The 22,513-nt window shown below is 32.0% G+C and overlaps 1 protein-coding gene across 1 annotated transcript; it reads right to left on the minus strand.

Annotated features, from left to right (window-relative positions):
• Positions 1–65: 65 nt before the first annotated feature.
• Positions 66–20,971, minus strand: LOC105342640 (uncharacterized). Its single transcript, XM_034475007.2, has 26 exons — positions 20,539–20,971; positions 18,677–18,942; positions 17,444–17,539; positions 17,226–17,328; positions 16,347–16,548; positions 15,573–15,744; positions 14,997–15,092; positions 14,595–14,752; positions 14,064–14,175; positions 13,295–13,433; positions 11,815–12,957; positions 11,606–11,695; positions 11,201–11,506; positions 10,912–11,072; positions 10,263–10,409; positions 9,898–10,031; positions 9,309–9,438; positions 9,098–9,201; positions 8,756–8,918; positions 8,257–8,382; positions 7,669–7,829; positions 5,057–5,162; positions 4,782–4,913; positions 4,494–4,633; positions 848–1,009; positions 66–427 (listed from the first exon to the last, which is right to left on the minus strand). The coding sequence occupies exons 1-26, from the start codon at positions 20,702–20,704 to the stop codon at positions 319–321; spliced, it is 4,824 nt and encodes a 1,607-aa protein (XP_034330898.2). The 5' UTR covers positions 20,705–20,971; the 3' UTR covers positions 66–318.
• Between the last annotated feature and the right edge of the window lie 1,542 nt (positions 20,972–22,513).

A 22,513-nucleotide genomic window follows, 5' to 3' on the forward strand; every position in this document is an offset into this window, starting at 1 on the left:
GTGAAAAGTATGAACGGTGATGAAGATGCTTTTGAGATACATGTACGACAAATATTGAACACATATTTGAATAAAATGTGGTTTAATAAATATACAGAGGCTATTGAGCAAAGTTGAACATAAGCATATCTACACAAACTTTTTCTTTGTAAATTCAGGTTGTTAGCAGAATGAACAAATATAATGATACAGAAGTCACCTCACAATAGAGTTATGAACACAAATAATATAAGCAGCACTAAGTAGGACCACTACTCATTATTCAAAAGTCTGTACTGAAAACACCGGTATGTGAGTTGAAGCTATCAACAACAGGACTTAGCAGACCGGTTTTTCCGTCATGTCCGCCGTGTCCAGGGCGTCAATTAACGGTCGTCTGCATGTCTGCAGGAGATGAGAACCTCGGAAGTCATCAAGAACAGTTTCCCTGCAAGAGAGTTTGGTAGATACGGAATAACATGGTAGTCGAAGTATACTACATATATATGGATAATATATGGACATTTGTGATTGTGTCAATTCGTTGGTATGCAATGTAATACGCAATGTACTACAGTTTTTCAATATCCCTATTATAAAAAATTCAACATTGCCGTAAAGCGCACCCAATCTATATTGCTGCTGCATAATGTAAATACAAATCACAACTTTGAAATGTGAGCATATTCATTTTGTATCCAGCATATCAAATTACGTAGAGAGAAAAAAATCCTTAGAAAATACGTCAATATGCATAATTTTCTAGAAATTCTTAACTTTCTTTTTTTATGATAAGCGCAGCATTTGACACATCTGAAAATACAAGTAAATGCTTTATGTGCTTAGTAGAAAGTTTTTAGATCCTGACCTATCATCAATAATCAGGTTCGCCATTCCACCTAGGAAACTCTCTGATCCGTCATCCTCCGGACCCAACGTGATGGTGTACTCAGTGTCATCTGTGTTAGTAAACAGCCAACCAGCGCTGTATCCCACACGGACGGCACTGTCATTGAAACGGACCGTAACTCTACCAACAGAAACACAAATTATTTTAACGCTATTGTATTGGTTAAATCTTTTTCTTTTCCTAGTTTTTTAATTGCTAAATGTTGTGACATCATCTCGAACGCCAAAACAAATATTAATAATCACCAATATATGTTCTAAATGTGTTCAAGATAGTCAAATACATCATATCCTGTAGCCAAACCAACGAAATTTAATGCGAAATTTTAAACCCAATTAGACAAAATAAATACAGCTATAAAAACATGCAATAATAAACACTGTATGTGATCGTATTTCACCTTAACTCCTATTGTACTTCATAATATTTAATTTACATCTTTAAAAATGACAATAAACCTTGCCAAAAAAAAACACAAAAAAAACCCCAAAACAAATCAAAACAAAAAACAAAACAAAACTAAAAACAACAACCCCCACCCCACCCGTGCCCCCCCCCCCCAACAAAAAAAAAACAACAACAACAAGAAATGATATTCATATACAACTTCAACGACAATTAAAGGCAATAATATCGACGGAATAAAATAGAATTATTAAATCATTAAGGTAATTATCCATACGTCACGAAACAACGTCTGACGTAATTCACGCGTTATAACGTCTTATCCGTGCCCGATCTAATTGAGACCTAACATTAAAAGGTGTATTTCAAAACAAAGAAATCAAGCTGACATAGAAATTAATTCAAAACAAATATATCAAAAATCCTGACAACTGCAATCAATTAGGCCTACGGGGTATTAATCAGCGAAATAACATGACTGGGTTGTATCGATTGCGTACTCGTTTTGAAAATATAACACGTTACACCGCTTAATTTTATCCTGCATAAACATCAATCCATTTTGAGGTTGAATTTAATCCAATTCTTTGAACATTAATTCCTGAAAGTCCATAAACATCCAAAATGAAATCCTGACCGAGATCTATATTCCAGTGCATAAAGGAGTTAAAAATACAAGGGGAAATAACTTGACCTATATTATCCCCGAGTACCCAAACTCCGTCACCATAAGCAGAAAACCTCCCACGTTTCTCTGTAAATTATTTTTTGTGGTTTTTATCATTTGCAATCACTAAATATAATCTGAAACAATAAAATTTATAAAATTATTAACAAAAATATTTTTTTTATATTCAAATAAGCCCTCTGAATACGACGTTTATCACGCGTGCTTATTATATCTTATGAACCTAACTCCGTCACCCACTTGCGCTATGATATGGTAGGGAATGAAGACACATTAACAATTTAGTTAAAACTCCATTTGTATCTAGTCCAAGTTATAATAAGTAAAAATGGTGCATACAATTTAATTATATTTAATTTCATCGAAATGAAATGATCGCCAGAATAAAATATGGGTCCATGTAACAACAATCACAATGGCCTTTTCAGTATTTATGGATGCCGTTTGATTTATGTCCTTACTTATTTCAAAAATTTTATATCATTAATTAATATATTTCTTATTATATTATTTATCTATTACATTTTTAGAAATGTATCATATTCTAAATAGCGATATACTGGATATATCTATAACCCTGTGTAAGGCAAAAGTTACGGCATGAGCGATTTGACGTTATCATCAAGAATAGTGCATAAAGGCTATTGCGGATTGAAAAAAATGCGTTAATTACCTTAATCAGAAATGTATAACATGTGATATGTTTCTTCTTGACATCTCTAAAAATGGCTGACCACCGTAAATGATCTAATGGGCCCGCATGTCAGAAATATCGATATTTTAGTGCATCTGTGAAAAAGTTTTAGCTGATTTCACAAAATTAATGGTGCATAAAATGAACAAGGTTTAATTCTGTTATTTTTTGACACATTCTTAAATTTAACCGTTGCAATTTGTTGACATTTGATTAAAGATTTTTGACATGTAAAAAATGACGTCATAATCGTACTTAATTTCAAACGGCGAGGAGTTTCCCGAAAGTGACGGAGTTAGGGTAGTGACGGAGTTAGGGGGTTATGCGATACCTTTATCCTATTCGCTTTGCAACGAGCATAGATTTATTTTTTACACAAAAAATGTTTTTAGAATTAAAATCATGCGCTGAAGAGAAGTTATTTCATTATAAGAACAGTCTTTAAAACCAGTAAAAAAAAGTTTGAATAGAGGTTTTGTCTTGAAGGCATATATCAGGTAGTTAGCATTATCCACGCATGTGACTGCAATTTCTCAATACCGATCTCGATCCATAATACTTACCGATATCCAAAGAAACCATCTTTTGCGATTTAAATAATACAGATTAATCAACAGTTTGTTTAAATCATGTTTTCTATTTAACAATAATCAAAACATATTTTCTAGAGTTTTAAAATAATAAACCAATGCACAGTTTTATTTTTACGGATCTTTTTTCAAATATATATATTTTAATGATTTTACCAAAAATATGCCAATTGTGATCCTGAAAAGGCCGGTCCCTTGGGTAATTTTTATTTCCAGTTGATTAAGGGCGTTAAGGTTTAAATAATATAAATTTTTTAGAGAATTCTGTATGTAAATAAAATTATAAGAGCTTAAATTTTCTTTGAAAATTTATTCATTTTATATAATTTGTAAGCAGATTTATCTATTTTTTGATAAATAAGCAAGTGTAACATAAAAATTTATGTTTAGAAATAATAATTCCTTTATTTTACATAGGATATAAGTCAAAAAATAATTTTGTGAGAGTCAAATTTCAGGCTTAGGCTTATATTCTTTATGTATGAGAAAAGCGCCATTTTCCGCAATCGGATCTATTTTTAGCAACGGTCCTAGCTTTTATAATACCGATGGACCAGCCGACAGGGTAATATTTGATAAGAACATATCCTTAGATACACGTTTGAAAAATATGAAAAAATTCTGTACGCATTTTATTTATCCAGTGGGGTATGGACCATTACCTTAAAGGGACTTGGACACGATTTGAGATCAAAAATTTTATTTTCATTTTTTAAGTATAAAATGGTTAACTGGTGCAATTGAAATGATTGACCAAAATATTGAATGTTAAAGTCAAGTTACAAGCGAAATACAGAGGTAAGAATTTGTTGTTATGTAAACAAAGCTCGAGTCTTATAGTTGTTTACAAAAATGTAATGTAGAGAATTACCATTTCATAGACAAAATGAATTGTAAAAAACAATTTAAACTAATTCAATATCTTCATAAACACTATTAACAAAAGAAAGATACATTTGATTGAAACTTACACCAATACAACACATATGTAAAAAATGACAATATTCGAGCTTTGTTTACAAAACAAAGAATTATGAACTCTGTATCTTGCTTATAACATGATATTTGACTTTCAAATTTTGACATATCATCATAAACTTCTATATTTATCAGTATAATCATTGAAAATGGAAAAAATAAAATTTGAAAAATTTTAGTCAAATCGTGTCCAAATCCCTTTAAATAATTAGATTTTGGATGAAAAGTGTGCGATTTTGAATTTATTACTTTTTATCCTCGTCGCTGACAGACAGGACCAACCAATGACTGTTAAGGTTAGAAGGGAATGCGAGTGGATATCGCTCATCTTCTTTGTTGTCTACCACTTCAAACCCATTACCATCCACAAAGACGTCGATGTCAAAATTCTGGAAAAGACAAACAATGATAAAATGGATGTCTTTAAAATCAAATACTCGTCGTATTTAGAAAAAAATATGACAAATAGTTAAACAAGAAATAATATATGCAATCTTTAATCTAAGATACCTTTGCATATACATGTAGGAAGTTTACCTTTGTCTTGTAGTTGAAAGCTCTACCCATTGAATCTCGTGTAATGGCGACGGATAGAATTTGGCCATTTCGTCCCTTTTCGAGGACAATTTGTTTACTTTTGTCTACAAATTTCACACACTTGAACCATGCCTGAATAAAAGATTAAAAATTTGAAATGTATCAAAAAACATGACATGAATGAAACAATATCACATGATTGTAACACGATGAATAAGAAATTGTAAGTCGTAAATTCATTCAGTTAATATATTAGTAAAATGTACAATGCTTACATTATGCTTACAATTCCCTAAATGTACATCTTTGCTATGTTCAGCCATGTAAAAGGGAAATTCTTTATTTTGTATCATCAACTTTGATATACATCCAACAATTGCTCTGAAATGATACATATGCAACATACATTTGTTTTATTAAGGAAATTATTATTTAAAGACGTCTAAATCAATCAATCTAATTATTATTATTTTAATAAAGATTTATTTATTCGAATAAATTTTTTATCATGGTTATTTCCTCTATATTGAAGAATAAAAAATTGTCGCTTCTTACAACATGTAATTGATACCATTAATTTTTGAATTCCCATGAAAAAAAATTGGTATTAACTGTTTTGCCCATTTCAGTGTGTCACATTTAATTCTCATTGCTATGTAGATATACAAATTGATATAATCATTGATTCGATGGAAATTCAAAGTTAAAACTTATTTTATTTTAAAACGCACCATTCAATTTTAATGTGTCTTATGATATCAATTCTCTGCAAAATCGAAAATTTTGTGAAGGGTTCCTGGCACGCTTGTTCACCGATTGTCTTAATATTGTATACAAAAATATATATCAATGTTATTTTAGTTGATTGTAAAGGGTATCTGTTCCCATGCATAGATCAAAAGATTACAGATTTATAAATCAATGGCAAATGGTAGCTACTTCATAAGTCATAGGGAATTCATAGGGAAAATTAAGTCAGTACATAGTAGACTATATTTACATGAACGCCTTAAAAAGTAAAAATTAAAATTTGTTAAATATTCCATTATGTCATATATCAAAATTCGACAATGTAAATATAAAAACGAGGTACAAAATAGAAAAAAAAATGATATTTTGAAAGGTTGTTTTTATTGCCTTTTATATTTTGATATTTATATTGAACATTTATAGAAATCTGAAGTGTTGTTGCTATGGACTAAAAAGCAACAGCCATTTCTTTTCGCCAAAAGTCATATTAATATTATTTTAAAATGAAGAGCAAGCTTGGTCTTCTCAAAGTAATTAATCTAAAGTATCATATTACATGCATAAGTTAGATTCTTTTAAAAGATACATAAAAACAAATGAACAAACAAACTAAAACAAACACAATTTCTCATCCTTTCTACCTAATTACCATAGCATCGGTTTTCAATTTTCGTATAAATTTCTTTATTGTACAGTTTTTACAATAAATGAAAATATTCCAAGATTAACTATATAGGTTCAGGGAAAAAGGAAAATATACCCTTTATATACATTTACCAAGTAATTGCCATAGTAACATTCTCAATATATCAATTAACCAACAATTTAAAAAAAAAACGTCTTATTAAAATAATGGCATTCTTTATTTCATATTTATTCGGAGATAACTCAAAATGTTGCGATCGTTTACAGTTTTTCCTCAGAGTAACTTCAAATTTGTAATTTTTTATCATTAATCTTCTTTGTCTTGATTGTTTTAAAAAGCACTAATGATAAAAGACACTTCAAATTATAAGAAAATATACTTATCACGCAATTATATTTCACAATACAGCAGTTGGTTAACATTTACTTGTTCTAGTTACGCGAGTAAGATTCAATCAGGTTGGTTATAAATCAACACCTTACGAGTGACTCGACAGTTTATCAAAAGTTTTCACACTTGAAAATGTCTTTTTATCACATGCCATTTTTAAGTATGAATCATTTCTTTCTTTTTTTTTGTCTATACCTCAATTATCCAAATCATCAAATGTACAAGATGGCTGCACACCAACCTTAGTTACGCAAGTTATATAGATGGCGGTAAAGATCACTCGCAACAAATCATCGTTTGATTTCTCCCAAAACTAAAACCTAATGTTTTTCATTAGCGTACAAAGTCTTTTAAGAGTTTCGAAGCACCTTTGCATTATTAGATACCCAGAATTCATACACAAAAAATCAATCAAGCCTTAAAGTTACACTATACTGTGGTTGAAGTACTAACTCCAGTCAATCCTAACGTCACAAACTCCCAATGGCAACATACTCTCAACTATCATTTGAAAAATAAAAACATGACAACAATTTTCTTTAGAGTGGAATGATACTGAAATTGAATATACTACAATTATATCTCGAAAATACTTTAAAAAAAAAACACTTTTAGATTTTCAAAATCCTACAATCATTTAAATTATACTAGTAAATGTCCAAGCCCTATTCAAATCAGTGAATAACTTATCTCAAGCTGACGCTTTCATTAACTGAGCTACGTTGTTATTCAACAATATATATTCATATGTACATTTCACACCCCATCCAAAAGAACAATTTTAAATATAAAGGTTATTGATAGAGGCTAGAGTGTGACACAAAATGTCCCATACCTGTTTAACCATTTTGATTTTTACAATCTGTTATTTTGTAACGTACAGTTTATCAAAATTGATACATAAATGGTGGAAAACAGAAAATTTTCTTAAATGAAGTATGCCATATTTCAAAATACTAGAACTGCGAAATATAGAGCAATATGTATTTAAGAACGCGACCTAAATCTACAATTTTATTAAATCGTGCCTACCGGTAGGGGAATGGTGCAAAATCCTATATAGTTCAAAGCTTTTGACGTAAGTTGAGACTTTTGTCATACCTGAGTTTACTCTTCCCTGATATCATTTTATTTTGAGACCCGAGTCCTCCTAGATAGATGCCATCATTAATTGAGGGTGTGATCTCCTGTGTACTGGATTCTGGGAGAAATACCTCATCTAAATTACTTGTTTTAACTTCTATGTTCTGTCCAAATAGTAACTGCAATAAAGGGACATAATCTTAAAATCAAGCAATGTTGATATCTTCTTCCTTACAAATCCACTGTCTTTATCATTAATATCATTATCTATGCATAATATACACTTCACATCTCATTCCAATTTCATTGTAAAAAAATATATAAATATTTTGAGTAATAGGATCCCAAACGCTATTGAGAAGTAAAATGATAAGAATTTCTGACCATGTGTTTATTTAGAGCAGAATATTTTTTGAATTATATTCTATTCGTTGAATCCTTTCATTGTCAACAAATCATTAAAATTATATTAATAAACCTTCATATTTTGAAAGTTTTTGTTGAACTCATTCTTTGCAGCTTCCGGGAAAGAAATTATCAGACATTGGATACAAAAAATGTCTAGACAGCTGTTTTGTTAAATGTCAAAAAGATTGTCATGGTTACCTTTACAGATTGCTGTCTGCCATTACAGTAGTTAGTTGAATTACTTCGAACAACAGTAGTACCACGATTGATCCGCGCCTCAACATGAATTCTGCAGTCCATTATAGAGACCAAGACTTGCAATGCCTGAGAAATAATTAAAGGATAATCACGTTAAATTGAATCCAAAATAATGAAAAGCCAAGCATTTCGTTGTAGTATAACCAGTTTTTATCTACCATTAGTATTTCATATTTTCTTAAGGGACGTTCTTCAATTTTAAATAATTTTTCTTGAAAAACCATTAATTATTTATTTGCATTTGAAGCTATTAATGCTAAACCTTGGTTGTAAAATTACGTAGTTGAAATTTTCACATAGCGAAAGTAAGAAATTGTTTTTACAAAATAATGGAATACCTTAAATACATCAAGGATTAATTCAGAATTACGTCCAAGTACAATGTAATTTTGCATGATTAATAAATGAAATTGATATGAAAAATTATCTGTAAAATTACCTGTAAGTGGTCATTGAAGAATAATAATACGCCATTTTCTTGCCGAGTTTGATACTGGAAGGACATTTCCTTGATTGGATATAATTGGTATACCATATCAACGGAATACCTTACAAATCCACTACCATCAAATACCATACTTGCAGCTTTGCTATCTTTCGCACTGAAAAAATAACCCTTTATTAAATTGAATTGTACATAGTCAAATTTCTTAAACGCACGTTAATCACAGCTCTTTAAAAGTGATAAATAAAGTTTTCATAAAGTATAAAAAAGGAAAAATGTTTGTTGCAATTATAGTCATTTTTTTAAAATGTTTCTAACTTTTGATCAATATCTTACCAACTACTGTTGCAGAACTTCTTCTTAACACTTGAAGCCAAAATTCCTAATTTTTCGTCGTTAAGAGTGATGTCCGATATACAGCCTGAGAAATTATTCTTATTCTAAAATATCAGAAAAGTTTGATAATCATCCTTATATCTTAACACAAACTGATTTATTGAAATCATAAGTCTTGAATATTTTGTAGAAGATCTCGCTAGTTGGATACCTCAGCAAATCCAACATTAGCCATGTGAGGCTGCTCGGCAACAAACGGAAGTCCAAGAACAGCCTTTGCTTCTACCACTGACGTGGAAGTTTCCAGGTCAGTTCTGTTCAAAAGAATAGAGCTGCCATATCTGGATAAAGAGATAAGAGTAATTTTCTTTTAATTATAAGTGATAACTCTTGAATGACATAAAACTTCTATCATCTATTTGTAACATCAAAATTTCAACACTAAGTGAAATTTATCAAGTACAATGTATGTTATGATTATCATTTTAATAATGTAAATTCATAAAAATGTAGCATTAATGAATAATCGAATTAAGTCGTTACTCAAGAATTACACCTTATTCATATACGATGTTGAAAAGAACAAAAGTTCTACTTCCAAAATTTTAGTGTTGTAAATGGACACATATTAAACAGCATTGCATATAAATCAATGTTGCATTAACATATACTTTAATTTTAAATATTTTCTTAACATTTCAAAACCAATAATTTTATACATATATACATAAATAAAATATAGTTAAATCTATTGTTATTTTCCGCTGATAATTATGTTGTAATAGTTCATGATAACTTACTTGAAAATTTTTATATCAATCCATTTCTCTAATTCAACCTCTGTCTGTGACTTAAGTTGACCCTTTTTCTCCCCATTCGCGTTAAAATAGCTGATTTTCGGTTTCCTGTCTTCCAGTTCTACCACCCATCTTGACTGTATGAAATAAAATAAACATCGTGAACTTTCCTTCCTAAAAGCCAAAATTTGAGGTAAAAAACATATTTTCCAATGATATTATATTGTAATGATAGCATATGTATTACTATGTGATCTTATTTAAATGAATTTTGAAAGGTGTTTAAAAAAACTCTCCCCCATCTATTTATACTATGTGCTAAATATGAGTAAATATCTTTCCTTCTTTATCTGCATGCACACACTTACAAAGGATGGATTTTGTAATGTTGCTATTGCCATAGACTCTTTGTCAGGTTTAAGGCAGAACCCAAAAGCAGAGAACGGTGAACTGTTGGACGTGATGGACGTGACGGTGACCGGAAGTGATTCTTTACCATTCATTACCACGGAAGCCTACAAAATAATCATTGAATATAAGTTAAGAAACTTATAATTGGCGTTTAAATATTGATTACTAATAAATCATTATTATCATAAATATTCAAAATATGCAGATTACTTGATGTTTTATCAAGTAATACATCAAGTTTGAGTATGCATGAAAAATTATGCAGCATTGTTGCAAAGTTTACGTTAAAAACATTTGACATTCGTTGTACAAAACTTACCCTTAGTTTAAAGAGTACGGTTAAATTTTCATACAATCGTCATGTATTCAAATTCTTAAATTCCATTTTAGAAAGTTGAGTGGTCAACGAATTACCAATCAGATCTGCCTCAAATTTTGAATATGATATTTTTAGTCATAAAATGTTATTACCTGTAATTAGGCAAAATTTCAAGTATTCTAACTTTAAAATTTGCAACATTTCTAATCTTGTTATGCAGAACTCTTCGTTTAAAGGAGTTGAATATATCCCTAAAATTGGCCACGACCACTTAAGGTTTAACGAACCGGCAGTGAACTAGCGATACGTTTAGCCTTCTGAATCTTCTTCCTAAGGTCAGCTATATTGGTCCTCAGCCTGGAAGCACTAGTCTGAATCTTGGCGCAAGGGTCGGCATTAAAATTCAAAACGTTTCTGGTCTCCACTTTATTATTTCGAATTTTAGACACTGAAATTAAATGTGAAATGAAGTCATAAATAGCTTATGAATCTTAAAGAATTGCCGGTAAGCTAAAGCTTGTAAACGGTTGAAATTTGATCTTAAAACCATGCTTGAAAACAGTATAATTTTCATACTTTTGGTCAGTAAGTCCGTGAGTATCTCAGCAGTCCTCTTTGTCTCCTCACTTTTCTTTGAGGACACAGAGATGTCCTCATATTGAGCTAGATTCTCTTTTGCAATTTTGCTTAATGTTTCTGATTTATTTAAGATTTCCTGAAGTTTATTCAGAAAGGGTTCCTTGATTCCTTCAATCCTCAGAGACACACTTTTCTTCTTGTCCATGGTATCTTTCCAAATGTTTTTAATGTCAGTAAGGTTAGAAACATAAATCTCTTGACTGGTCATTTGTTCAGTTAAAGCTGCGTTTCTTCGTATAATATCTTAAAAAGAACATAGTTATTCACAGTAATTTTGTTTTAAAAAATAGTGATAAAGAATATAATCAACACCTTAGAATTAAAAATGTGAAATTAATTTACCTGCTTTTCTCTTTTGTATAGTAACAGAGTCTTCAAATAAGTCAACTGATTTAGTTTTGTACAGATTTGCCCGTTCTGCCAGTTTGTCTCCTGTTGTAAATAAAAGAAAAAGAATTTGACAGATCTATCAAAACGCAAGATTAAGTGAAGTACATTCCATAAATTAAAAGACTGCATGCTTATTTAGAAGAACTTGAACTTTCACTAACGGAAATTATTAGGAATTCCAGCATTAGGGTCATCTAAACCCCAATCCCACCAGAATGATTCTGTTTTTGTTGTTGTTGTCGTTGGAGGAGTTGTTGAATATATCTGGTTCTTGATGTCATCAATTACAATGACGTCATCACCACTTCCGTCAATTAGAGGGGGCATATTATCTTTATCATCAGTCAAAGGGGGCAAGTTGGACGGATGAAGCTCGGTTTCAGTATTGATATCGTCTTCATCGTCATCTCCGCTACCACTAATTACTAATTCTACAGTCTTTGTTGTGGTTGTCGTTGGTTTTATTGATGGTGTTGTCGTGGGGTGTGTTATTGTGGTTTGTGTTGTCGTTGTTGGCTGTGTTGTTGTCGTTGTTGGCTGTGTTGTTGTCGTTGTTGGCTGTGTTGTCGTTGTTGGCTGTTTTGTTGTCGTTGTTGGCTGTGTTGTCGTTGTTGGCTGTGTTGTTGTCGTTGTTGGCTGGGTTGTCGTTGTTGATGGCAGAGTTGTTTTAGTTGTTGGCTGTGTTGTTGTCGTTGTTGGTTGGAATGTGGTCGTTGTTGGCTGGGTTGTCGTTGTTTGCTGGGTTGTGGTCGTTGTTGGCTGTGTTGTTGTTGTTGGCGTCGTTGTTGGCAGTGTTGTTGTGGTTGTTGACAGTGTTGTTGTGGTTGTTGGCTGTGTTGTGGTTGTTGTTGGTTGTGTTGTGGTCGTTGTTGGTGTTGTAGTTGTTGATGGTGTTGATGTTCGTATTGCAGTTTTCGTTGTTGTTGGTGAAATTGTTGTTGTGCTTGTTATTGTAGAAGTTGTTTGTGTTGTAGTTGTTTTAGGAGAGCTTGTTAGAGGCAATGTTGTGGTTGGTTTAATTGTAGTGGTAGAAGGTTTTGCTGATGAATCAGAATTTTCCCAAATATTCCACCATGGTTTGTAGGTCGTTGTAGTTGTAGCCAAAGTGGTAGTTGATACTGGCAGCTTGGGAATTACTGTTATATTGTTTTTGTCAATAAAGATAAAATCACTGTCTCCATCGCCGCTTGAGTCGATGTCTTGGTCTGTCTTGTTTTTGGCAGGCGAGGTGGTAGGTTGAAGGATTATATCCACATCGTCAATTTTATCATCCCCCGATCCACATCCACTTCCATCTCCGTTACCTTCAAAGGGATTTGTAACAGTTGCATTGCATATTAACATACAGAACGAATAATATCCAAAGTGATGGGTGGATAATAATCTACATTAAATACATTGAAAAACGATTATAATGAAGTGACAGTGACGCGAGATTTTACTTCGTTATAAATGTAGTTAGTTATATCCGTCAAGTTTATAACATGTAATAAAGTCACAGGGAATGAAAATCTCTTCACTGTAAGCGTCAATTCATTATAAGCGTGTTTGATATAACTGTGGTTCATCGTATAATCTTGAAAATATCAAAAGTAGTATTAAAAGAAATAATCTTAGATCAGCCTCTAGACTAATGCTTACCATCACAATACGGTGAACAATCCAAAATACTATCGTCAAATTCATATTCGCCAGACGCAATCAATTTACGACATCGCTCTTCAATGATGGCGTCGTCTCCCAGAAACTTTCTGAGGTCGTCTAGAACTCTGTCTATTTTCTGTTAAAATTTTAAAATAATGTTTTTTATTCGAGTGAAAAAAACCACATCGCAATTGCGTTGAAATCGGTGGTGGTGCTCTCAGGTTTCAATAAAAACAATTTAATAATGAAAATTGTATCTTTGATATAAAGCGTGTCTAGAATTTATATTTAAAAGGTGTGATTCATTTGCAATATCAGACTTTATTTACAATGAGACTTAATAGTTACAAGGGATATCAAATTTAAAAATTCCGTCTAATGCCGATATTCTCATGTTGGTAATTCTATTCCACAAGTAAAATCCCATTGATAAATCAAATGATGTAATTTTATAAAAAAAATTGAATTCAATATTTCTAAACGAGGCTATGCAGGTAATTTATTTACGTTATGGAACCTCATTAATTTTTCGTTCTTTTTCTATACTGCAGGTAAATGTCATAATACGACTTCATTGTAATACTGCGTTTCTCCCGAAAGTCTTTCTCTAGCTGTTCATTATTCAGACATATCTTCATATCTCACCAGACACAGGTATGCAAAGGTGTTAATATCCATTCAAACATTTTAGGTTGAATGCTACACCATAACATTATATGTTGGATCATTAATGCGTCATTACTGAAATACGATTTTAGGACTTTACCATAATGTATGATCTCAATCTATCGCCACTCCGCTGAAGCTGAACCATTACCGGTATTGCACCATCTCCTTCTGTTATCTGTTTAGCTTTCGCTAATAAAGGACGGATTGTCCTAAAGAAAAATTAAAAACCCGAATCAAACAAGAACCAAAGATTGCGTAAGGTACAAGAAGTCTTTTAGATAGGGAGAGAAAACTGTGTACTTTGATCCACTGCTATCTTTCTAAAATTTATTATTCAAAGAGTACAAGTTTTTCGTGTATTTCATCAAAATCAATTACACTGCTGATTTATTCTTATCAAAATGATAAAAGAGGCAAGGGTTTTATTAGCGTACTATTAAAACTACCATTTTACCTTGAAAATATCTTATATTGTTTTTTAATAAGACGTACCAAAGTTCTTTCAATTATCCCAATGACCCATAAAGTAACAAATAAAATATCATGTGTCGTTTTCTTCAGTAACTGTCCATGTAGGGTGTTAATCAATCACTTGCACAAATCATTGACAATCAGTAAGAATTATTACCTATCGAGTGATTTATTGGTCATTTGTAGGTAACTTGACTTTGAGTAAGCTCTGTTCACCAGCGTGCGTGCGTCGGCGCGCGTGGACCGCCGTCTTCTAGAGCGTCCATTCCTATTGGATCGAGCTCGGTCTATATCTTTTTTGAGATCTGCATTATCCTAAAATTTCAACAAAGACTGATTCAGTTGTTCAGTTGCTTTGAAGGCGAAAGAGCAGATCGTTTTAACCCGGAGGATCCGGGATGATCAACAAATTAACCATAAGATCTTTCTTAAAGTTTTGGATATGACTTATTAACACACAAACTATATTTGTTTAGTACAGATAATTTGCTTATATTTTAGCTTAAAAGTTTGAATAGTTTCCTATACCTCTATATATCACGGTGCATTCGGAACTCACCTGATGTGTTCGTCGAGCGTATGAGAGTTCTCTGTATGCAGAAGTCGCTAATGACCGGGACTCATTGAGGTACCTCCTTAAGTTGTCTTCAAATTTCTATTAGAAAATTAGAAGATCAGAAAATGTACCTATGAAGATGTTTTGTGTGAATATAACAAACAAAAAGATAAACGACACTGTAATTTCTCTAAATATTCTTTCTTTAAAATATTGAAATTGACAGGGTTTGATTTTTTTTCATTTCTACTATACAAGTTATTAGTGGTGTGGTTTACCTATTGTATTATAAAATGTATATATAATGAAAAGGTACACGTAATATAAATTTGATTAGGCAGCTTTTAAGAATCACATACTATGTACATTGACCCCCCCCCCCCCCCCCCCCACACTTCCCCCACTTTATGCTTTCCTATTTTACCGTAGTTGTAAGTACATAAGCAAACTTGAAATAGTAATTTATGCAACCTTAAACGCAGAAAAAAAACCTTTTTCCAAGTAGGCTTAAGAAAAAAGAACTAATTTTGTGTTTGCAGTGTTTATTAATCCAGGATGTACGTTTCTCTATGAGCTTACCTTATACCTGTCAACCTTCTTTTGAAGAACCGTGTTCTTTATCCCGACATGCAATTTGACGAGCACCTGACGGGCGTGGTACTGTAGGTCCCTGAGTCGATCCAGGTCCGACATACCATTCCTCACGGCATCGTTCAGTTGCAGCATGCGAGCATCTTGTTGGACGTAATTGCTTTTAGAAAAAAATGAGCTGTGATAATCATCAAAACCATTTATATTACTACTTCAACTGCACTGCTTCGCAATATTGCAATTGTAGCAATGAAAAGGGCGTGAGCGAATTAAGCGGGTGGTGTGCTAAATCATATAATTAAAAATTCGTTCTTATGGATAAAATTTTTTCAAAATATATCGAATCTATATTCTTATCACTTTGATAGGTTCTATAAATATTGACAAAAACTGATGTTCTGTCCCAGTTTTCAATAAGCTTTAAAAACTTCAATCAACAAAAGCATTATGTGAAAACCCAATATACATGAGAATATTATCCACTTGTAATACAACTTTTTAACGTTTCATAAAAATTCCTCCCAAGTCCTCAGACTACGGTACAGAATATTGCATAGCATTTGACTGTATAACTGACGTCTTGTAATTTTTCATTTGTATTTTGCGAATAAATCAAAGCGTAATAACATTATCCAAAGTAAGCACACAGTTACATAAACCCAACTGAGTACAGTAATAATCATAAATTGCTTTCATTTACACTGTGACTTGAGAGGGGAAAAACATAGAAAAATAATTTTATACCATGGACTAATTTCTTACATCTTCATATCCATGATTTTTGATAAAGTGCCATTTACAAGATGGCACTGGTCGTTGACTTTAACCATCTTGTCATGGTTTTTGCGGCCTCTTTCCCAGATCATGGTCGGTTTCTGCATTAGACGACCCGGTGCTGGAGCCCCATGCTGTTTTAGTTTGAGCATCATCATTCTGGTCAGCTGTGACACATCGAGAATTACATCTATAAAATGAAATTTATGTATTTTGCGCTCAATTTCAAAAAACTGCACCAACGACATTTATTTTTCATGTTATAACTTTTACGTTCTATCTTATTTTCATTAAAACTCTCTTTTTTAATGCATTACACAATTAGTTTGCCTTGCTACGGTTAAGAGTGTTTTTCTCAAGAAGTAAGTAAAAATCTTGTGCTTCTTTTCAATAAAATATTATCGTTTGTATTACATTTAAAATAGCAAAATTGTTTAAACAAAGAGAGATAATTCTAAATCTTAAAAAATATACATGGCAGTATATAATATTTTAAACTGTTCAAGGATCTCAAGGAAACTGGGCGGTTACAATTTTACACAAACATCTTCAAACCTTGCTTAAAAGAATTCACTCATCACTTATTAAAGAGTCAGTTCACAGTCAATTTTTCGTTGATTTTGTCAAAATTTAAACATTCTCGTGAACGTTATTACTAAAATGATTTGTAAGATAAGATATAAGTCTCCAATGAAAACATTGTTGGAACGCAAATTTATGAACGCAGGGTAATACCACAAAATATCTGATAATTATTCAGAATACAAGAAGGTTTAAGAATACACGTTTTCATATAACTCTTAACAGTCTTAAAAATGTTTTATGATTGTGAAAAGTTTTTATGTAAATTTAGCAAATCTGAAATACCATATGCGTTGTTATTTTCCTTTGTGATTTCTTGCAACTCTTCTCTGACTTTCATTATACCATCCCTGGCAGACATATGGGAATTTTTCCAATCATACTTCATCTAAAATCATATCTCAGATATCATGATTTGGCGAATTATATTTTTTTTAAATATCAGAGATATTCCAAACTTAGAATATACATTAATGCAGATTACAATGAAAAGGTGTCGTTACCTCTTCCAGTTTGCGTTTCATCTTTTCAAGGATATCTGTAAGGGTTCTCTTTAGTTTACCCACGGAATTGGCTATAGAGGGATGCAATTTTCCTTCCTAAAATGAAGGGATAGAGTTGAAATACATTTAAAAGAGGTTATTTGGTGAATAAATGGCTTATGTTATTATCTTCTAAATATCTAAACGTACTTAACTAATTACAACTGAAATCAAAGTAAAGTAAACTACCGGATAATAAGTTGTATTATGTTAAACTACAGTTGTGTTTGATGTGATACAGTTTTATATCTTTAAAAACAACATTTTCTACCCCTCCTCCCCGCTAGAGGGTGCTGACTTGTCTACAACGATTAAACAACACTAAAACTTATTTCAACATTCTATTTATTAATTATGCGCAGAGGAAAGAAATTTGTTTTTTGTAAGGGTACTAAAGTTTGATAACTTCATCAGGTAGATTAACTGTTTTTTGATTTCGTTTTGCATTATAGTATTTTGAAGGAAATATATGTTTTAGTAACGGTCAGGTTTTGTGTTAAATTCTATAGGGCTTTGGTATATTTATTTCTTGAACAAAAGACAATGATGTAAACATATTAGATATCGGTCATTCGACAAAAAATCAAAAATTGCAAAAAAGGAATCTGCTAGAGAAACAAAATCTCTTTAGAATCAAAAGTAATTGAAAAGAGATTAAGGTACAATTTACAAAAAAGACACTGTAAGGTACTCATGCATACCGATTAAGGTAAGTAGAAAAACCACCTGCAGGACATTTGATACGTTTGATTCTTTTATTTAACTCTCAGGCGGGTTTTATGTTAAGACTGGAGTATAAAATTATAGTTTGATATTCGAATTACAAGTATTTTAACAAGATGAAAAAAAAACTAGTGGCATGAAGAAATTATTCCCTTACAAGTCTCCTTTATTTTCAGCATAATGTAACGGGAGATACAATGAATTGCATCACATAAGCATTGAATGTTTTTGGTTATCGTCGGTCCTTTAACAAATCAGACCGTGCAGAAGTGCTGACAAACTAAATACTGCGCGTTAGCGCGATAAACGCTAAAAATTGATAATTTGACAGACAGACAGTCGGACAGATGGAGACAGAGAGATCCTTTTAAAAAAAAAAGAAGAAGGAAAAAATCGCATTATTTTGCTATGAAAAAAGATTCTCCTATCCAAACTATTTGCCTTCATCATTTCTATTTTGACAAACCATACCAATCGTGCAACAGCATCTGGCAATTCGGGGTGACGTTGTTGGTCACGTGATTGATAGACCACGTGATGTACTGATGGGTCTGACGCCGCCATGACGTCAAGAGAGCGTTGTTCGGGTTTAACATGGTCTCTGTTCCGGTGCCCATTCCTTTTCCTGTGTCTTCGCCTATGTCTTCGTCTCTGTCTGTCTGTACCTTTAGTGTTGGGTTGTGTTTGTTTCGAATGTTGGTCAATTTTTCTTTCAGTTTCATCTTTGTATACACAGTCTTCAATATACAAAAAAAACACCAAGTTTCTTGAAAGAAATGAATTATAAAAATCATTACTACCTCCTACTAGTATCAATTAAAAAATAGTTAAACTTTAAAATGTTAGTTCAAATGTTGTCTTGAGTAAAGATAATATAATTTTACATGTGTAAATTACATGTGTATGTGTGTGTTTGGGGATGGGGTAGGACATTACTCTACACGTGTAAACCCTGCACTCTTATACTACAACAAAAGAATTTATATTCGTTCAGTACATTTTGAATCAATACTTATTTAAATCAAGTATCAATGAATTCTATTATTGGTATTTAAATATCGCAGTTCTATAAAGTTGATGGTAAATGTAACGGGCTGGTAGTTTTTATAAAATGAGTTTTTAAAAAGTGTTGACTCAGTTAATACAATCCCCGTGATGGACTCCGTAAAATAAATGTTTAGTAGTAATCTTCATGGGAGAAAAGGTACACATTTATCAGCTGTTTTGTATGATAAACTTAGAAGATAGTCATTCTCAAATGTATAGAGAGATATGCTCTTTAAAATTCCCTTCATTTATCTTTAAAAAGGTAAATGAATCCAAGCTTTAACGTGTTCGTTGGTATATCCATTAGGATTTTACGGTAACAGTTAAGAAAACACTGTTAAAAGAAGTAAACCCCTGTTATCAAATTTTTATCGAAAGTGAAAAAAAATAAGTTTAGGTTGACTCAGTCGTACGTTCCCGATTGTCCAATAGCAAGGTAGAAAATGTGGTACGATTAACTTTAAATAACTCTGGGAAAATGTCAACAGTGATGTTTCCCAACATTATGCACTGACCCTCCAATTGTCACAACCTTGTGTCGATGACACGATATAAGGACCAGCTGGGGACTAGGGGGGCTTGTAGGCCATGTAATTACGTGTTTAACAAAATGATGATTTGGACGATTTATTTATAAACCAGACCTTGATAAAAAGTACAAAGTACCGACGTGAACAGCTTCGTATTAACGTGTTGATAATATTCAAATCTCGATACGATACAGATATAGAGTGTCGGTCAAGTAACTAGAGGGTCTAAAATCCACTTATACATTTAAAAATTTTGTTTTGAAGACATGTGCCAGGTAGCATACTAATACATTCATAAAATCCAGCATAACTTTATGTGATCGATTTAATTCTCAGCATTCTTAACCACAATCCGTAGAGCCAACATTTAAGTTTCGTCAAAAACGTTCGAGGAATCCCCTCGTTGTGGTTTAAGAGTTTTAACTATGACCTCACAGGATTCCGTGCCAGGGCCAATTTACAAACATTTAAATATTCCATATAGTGTACTGCGATTTTCATATGATTCATTTCATAATATTATGTCCTGTTTATTTCATTTGATCATGGTTCAGGTGATATTTTTTGTAAACGTCGTCTTAATACGCATGAACTTACAGTGCCAAAATGATTAAGCAAATATGTCTTATTTACTAAAAGAACACACTCTGAAGACATATCTTTTTTTATTCACGCTTGCACTACAAACTAAGAAAAAAAGTCTTTCATTGACGATTTATCTCAGGTGTACAAACACAGACCAGGAATGTCTCTTACCTGTGCATTTTATGTTCAGTGTTTCGGCAAGTTGGGATTTTGTGTACAGTCCTCGTACAATGGATTTCCTTGGTACTTTGGATACCCTTCTCCCGTAACTAGTTGACAATTTCATACACAATAAACATCCAATAACCAGGAACAATACACACGAGGTTCGCTGCATGTTTGAAGGTAAAATAAGGTTAATTAAAATACAGGTAGAACGCCGCACTTCCCAATCACCTCATGAAACATGCTTTCCCGTGAAACTTTTTTCCTCGTGTTGTGGGTCACTACTGGGAATAATTAGATTAGCGTTACGTCACTGTTGTAATATTTTTAAACTCTAAATATTGTCATACTACATAGGATTGCCTATTTACACTTCGTGTCATTCAACCTTTTAAATTTTTTTCGAATAGCGGTACGACGTCAATTTAAATTTCTTTTAAACTGCAGTCAAAAAATTTCAATAAGGTGTTTGACTGGTTTCAAACTAGTGGCATTGTTACTGCATCCAGACACAGAACCAGTGTTTAAAAAAAATGTTCAGGGGGCTTTTGTTAAATGGATAATAATGCATATAGGGCTTTTTTATATAAATCTTTTAAAGCAGAAGTGTTGTTATGGATTAAAAATGTGTAATGAGGACACATACAACAAAATATGATAATACCCTCTATCTTATATTCGTGTTTTAATTACAATAGACAACAATATTTAGTTATTGTATCTATATAAATTTATTTTTTTCTACAGAGTTTGGAAGATAACAATTAATATAATTATATATACATGTAATTTCTGATACTACATTAATCCATTTATCACTATCTTTTGACAGACTTAATGCACAGTAAACAAAATCAAATTTTACTTCATTTATAGTTAGAATAAATCAAGCTTACTTTGTCTAAAGGTACAAATTTTAAAAACATGTGTATATGATTTAACGGTCGCGATCTTTTAACCTCTTTTATTACCGGAGTAAGGATGTGATTCTGCTTGAATGAGAGAGCAACAATTTTCCATTCCGGTGTTTCAATTTAAATGAATACGTGCCTAGAAAAAAGCCATTTTCTGTTTGCTGAAAGATTCTGATTTCAGACACAGTGGTGGACACAATTTAAACAAATACATCCCAAGTCCGAGCATCCCATCAAGACATATGTTTTTAAGTGTTGTAAATTTGTGGTGGTAATGGATATATTCTTTCTTAAACGAAATGTCAAGTCTATGGAGGTATATTTCTGCCCTTACATCCGAGATAAATTACGTCAACATGCAAGAAAATTATGTCAACTTGCAAGATAATTATGTCTACATGCAAGAAAAGTATGTCTACATGCAAGTTACAAATCTTTTTAAAGAGAATCTTATTTTAATATGGGTAAAATCACTTATCTGACATCATAGATGCAACATGCAACATAATTATGAACTTATTCAAGTGAACATGCAAGAACATTATGTTAACATGCAAGATATTTATGTCAACATGCGAGATAGTTATGTTAACATGCAAGAAATTTATGTAGACGTGCAAAATAGTTATGTTGACATGAAACTTGTTTATATCAACATGTAAAATAGTTATATTGACATGAAACTTGTTTATGTCAACATGCAAGTTAATTATGTTAACATGCATGATATTTATGTCAAATGCGGGAAAATTATGTTTACATGCAGATTTTATTAATGACAACATGCGAGATAACTTGCATGTTGACATCGATAACTTGCATGTCAACCTAATAAACTGGTATGTTGACATGAAAAAGTCGCATGTCGACATAAATAAGTCGCATCCTGTCACAATTAATTAACTTGCATGTTAAAATGAATATCTTGCATGTCAAACTAATAAACTCGCATGCTGACATAAATATGTCGCATGTCTACATAAATACCTCACATGTCAACACATATAAGTCGCATGTTGCATATATGATGTCAGAGTCTAGCATCAGTCAGTCATTTAACCCTATTA

The sequence above is a fragment of the Magallana gigas genome, chromosome 8 (assembly GCF_963853765.1).
Source record: "Magallana gigas chromosome 8, xbMagGiga1.1, whole genome shotgun sequence".
Classification (NCBI taxonomy): domain Eukaryota; kingdom Metazoa; phylum Mollusca; class Bivalvia; order Ostreida; family Ostreidae; genus Magallana; species Magallana gigas.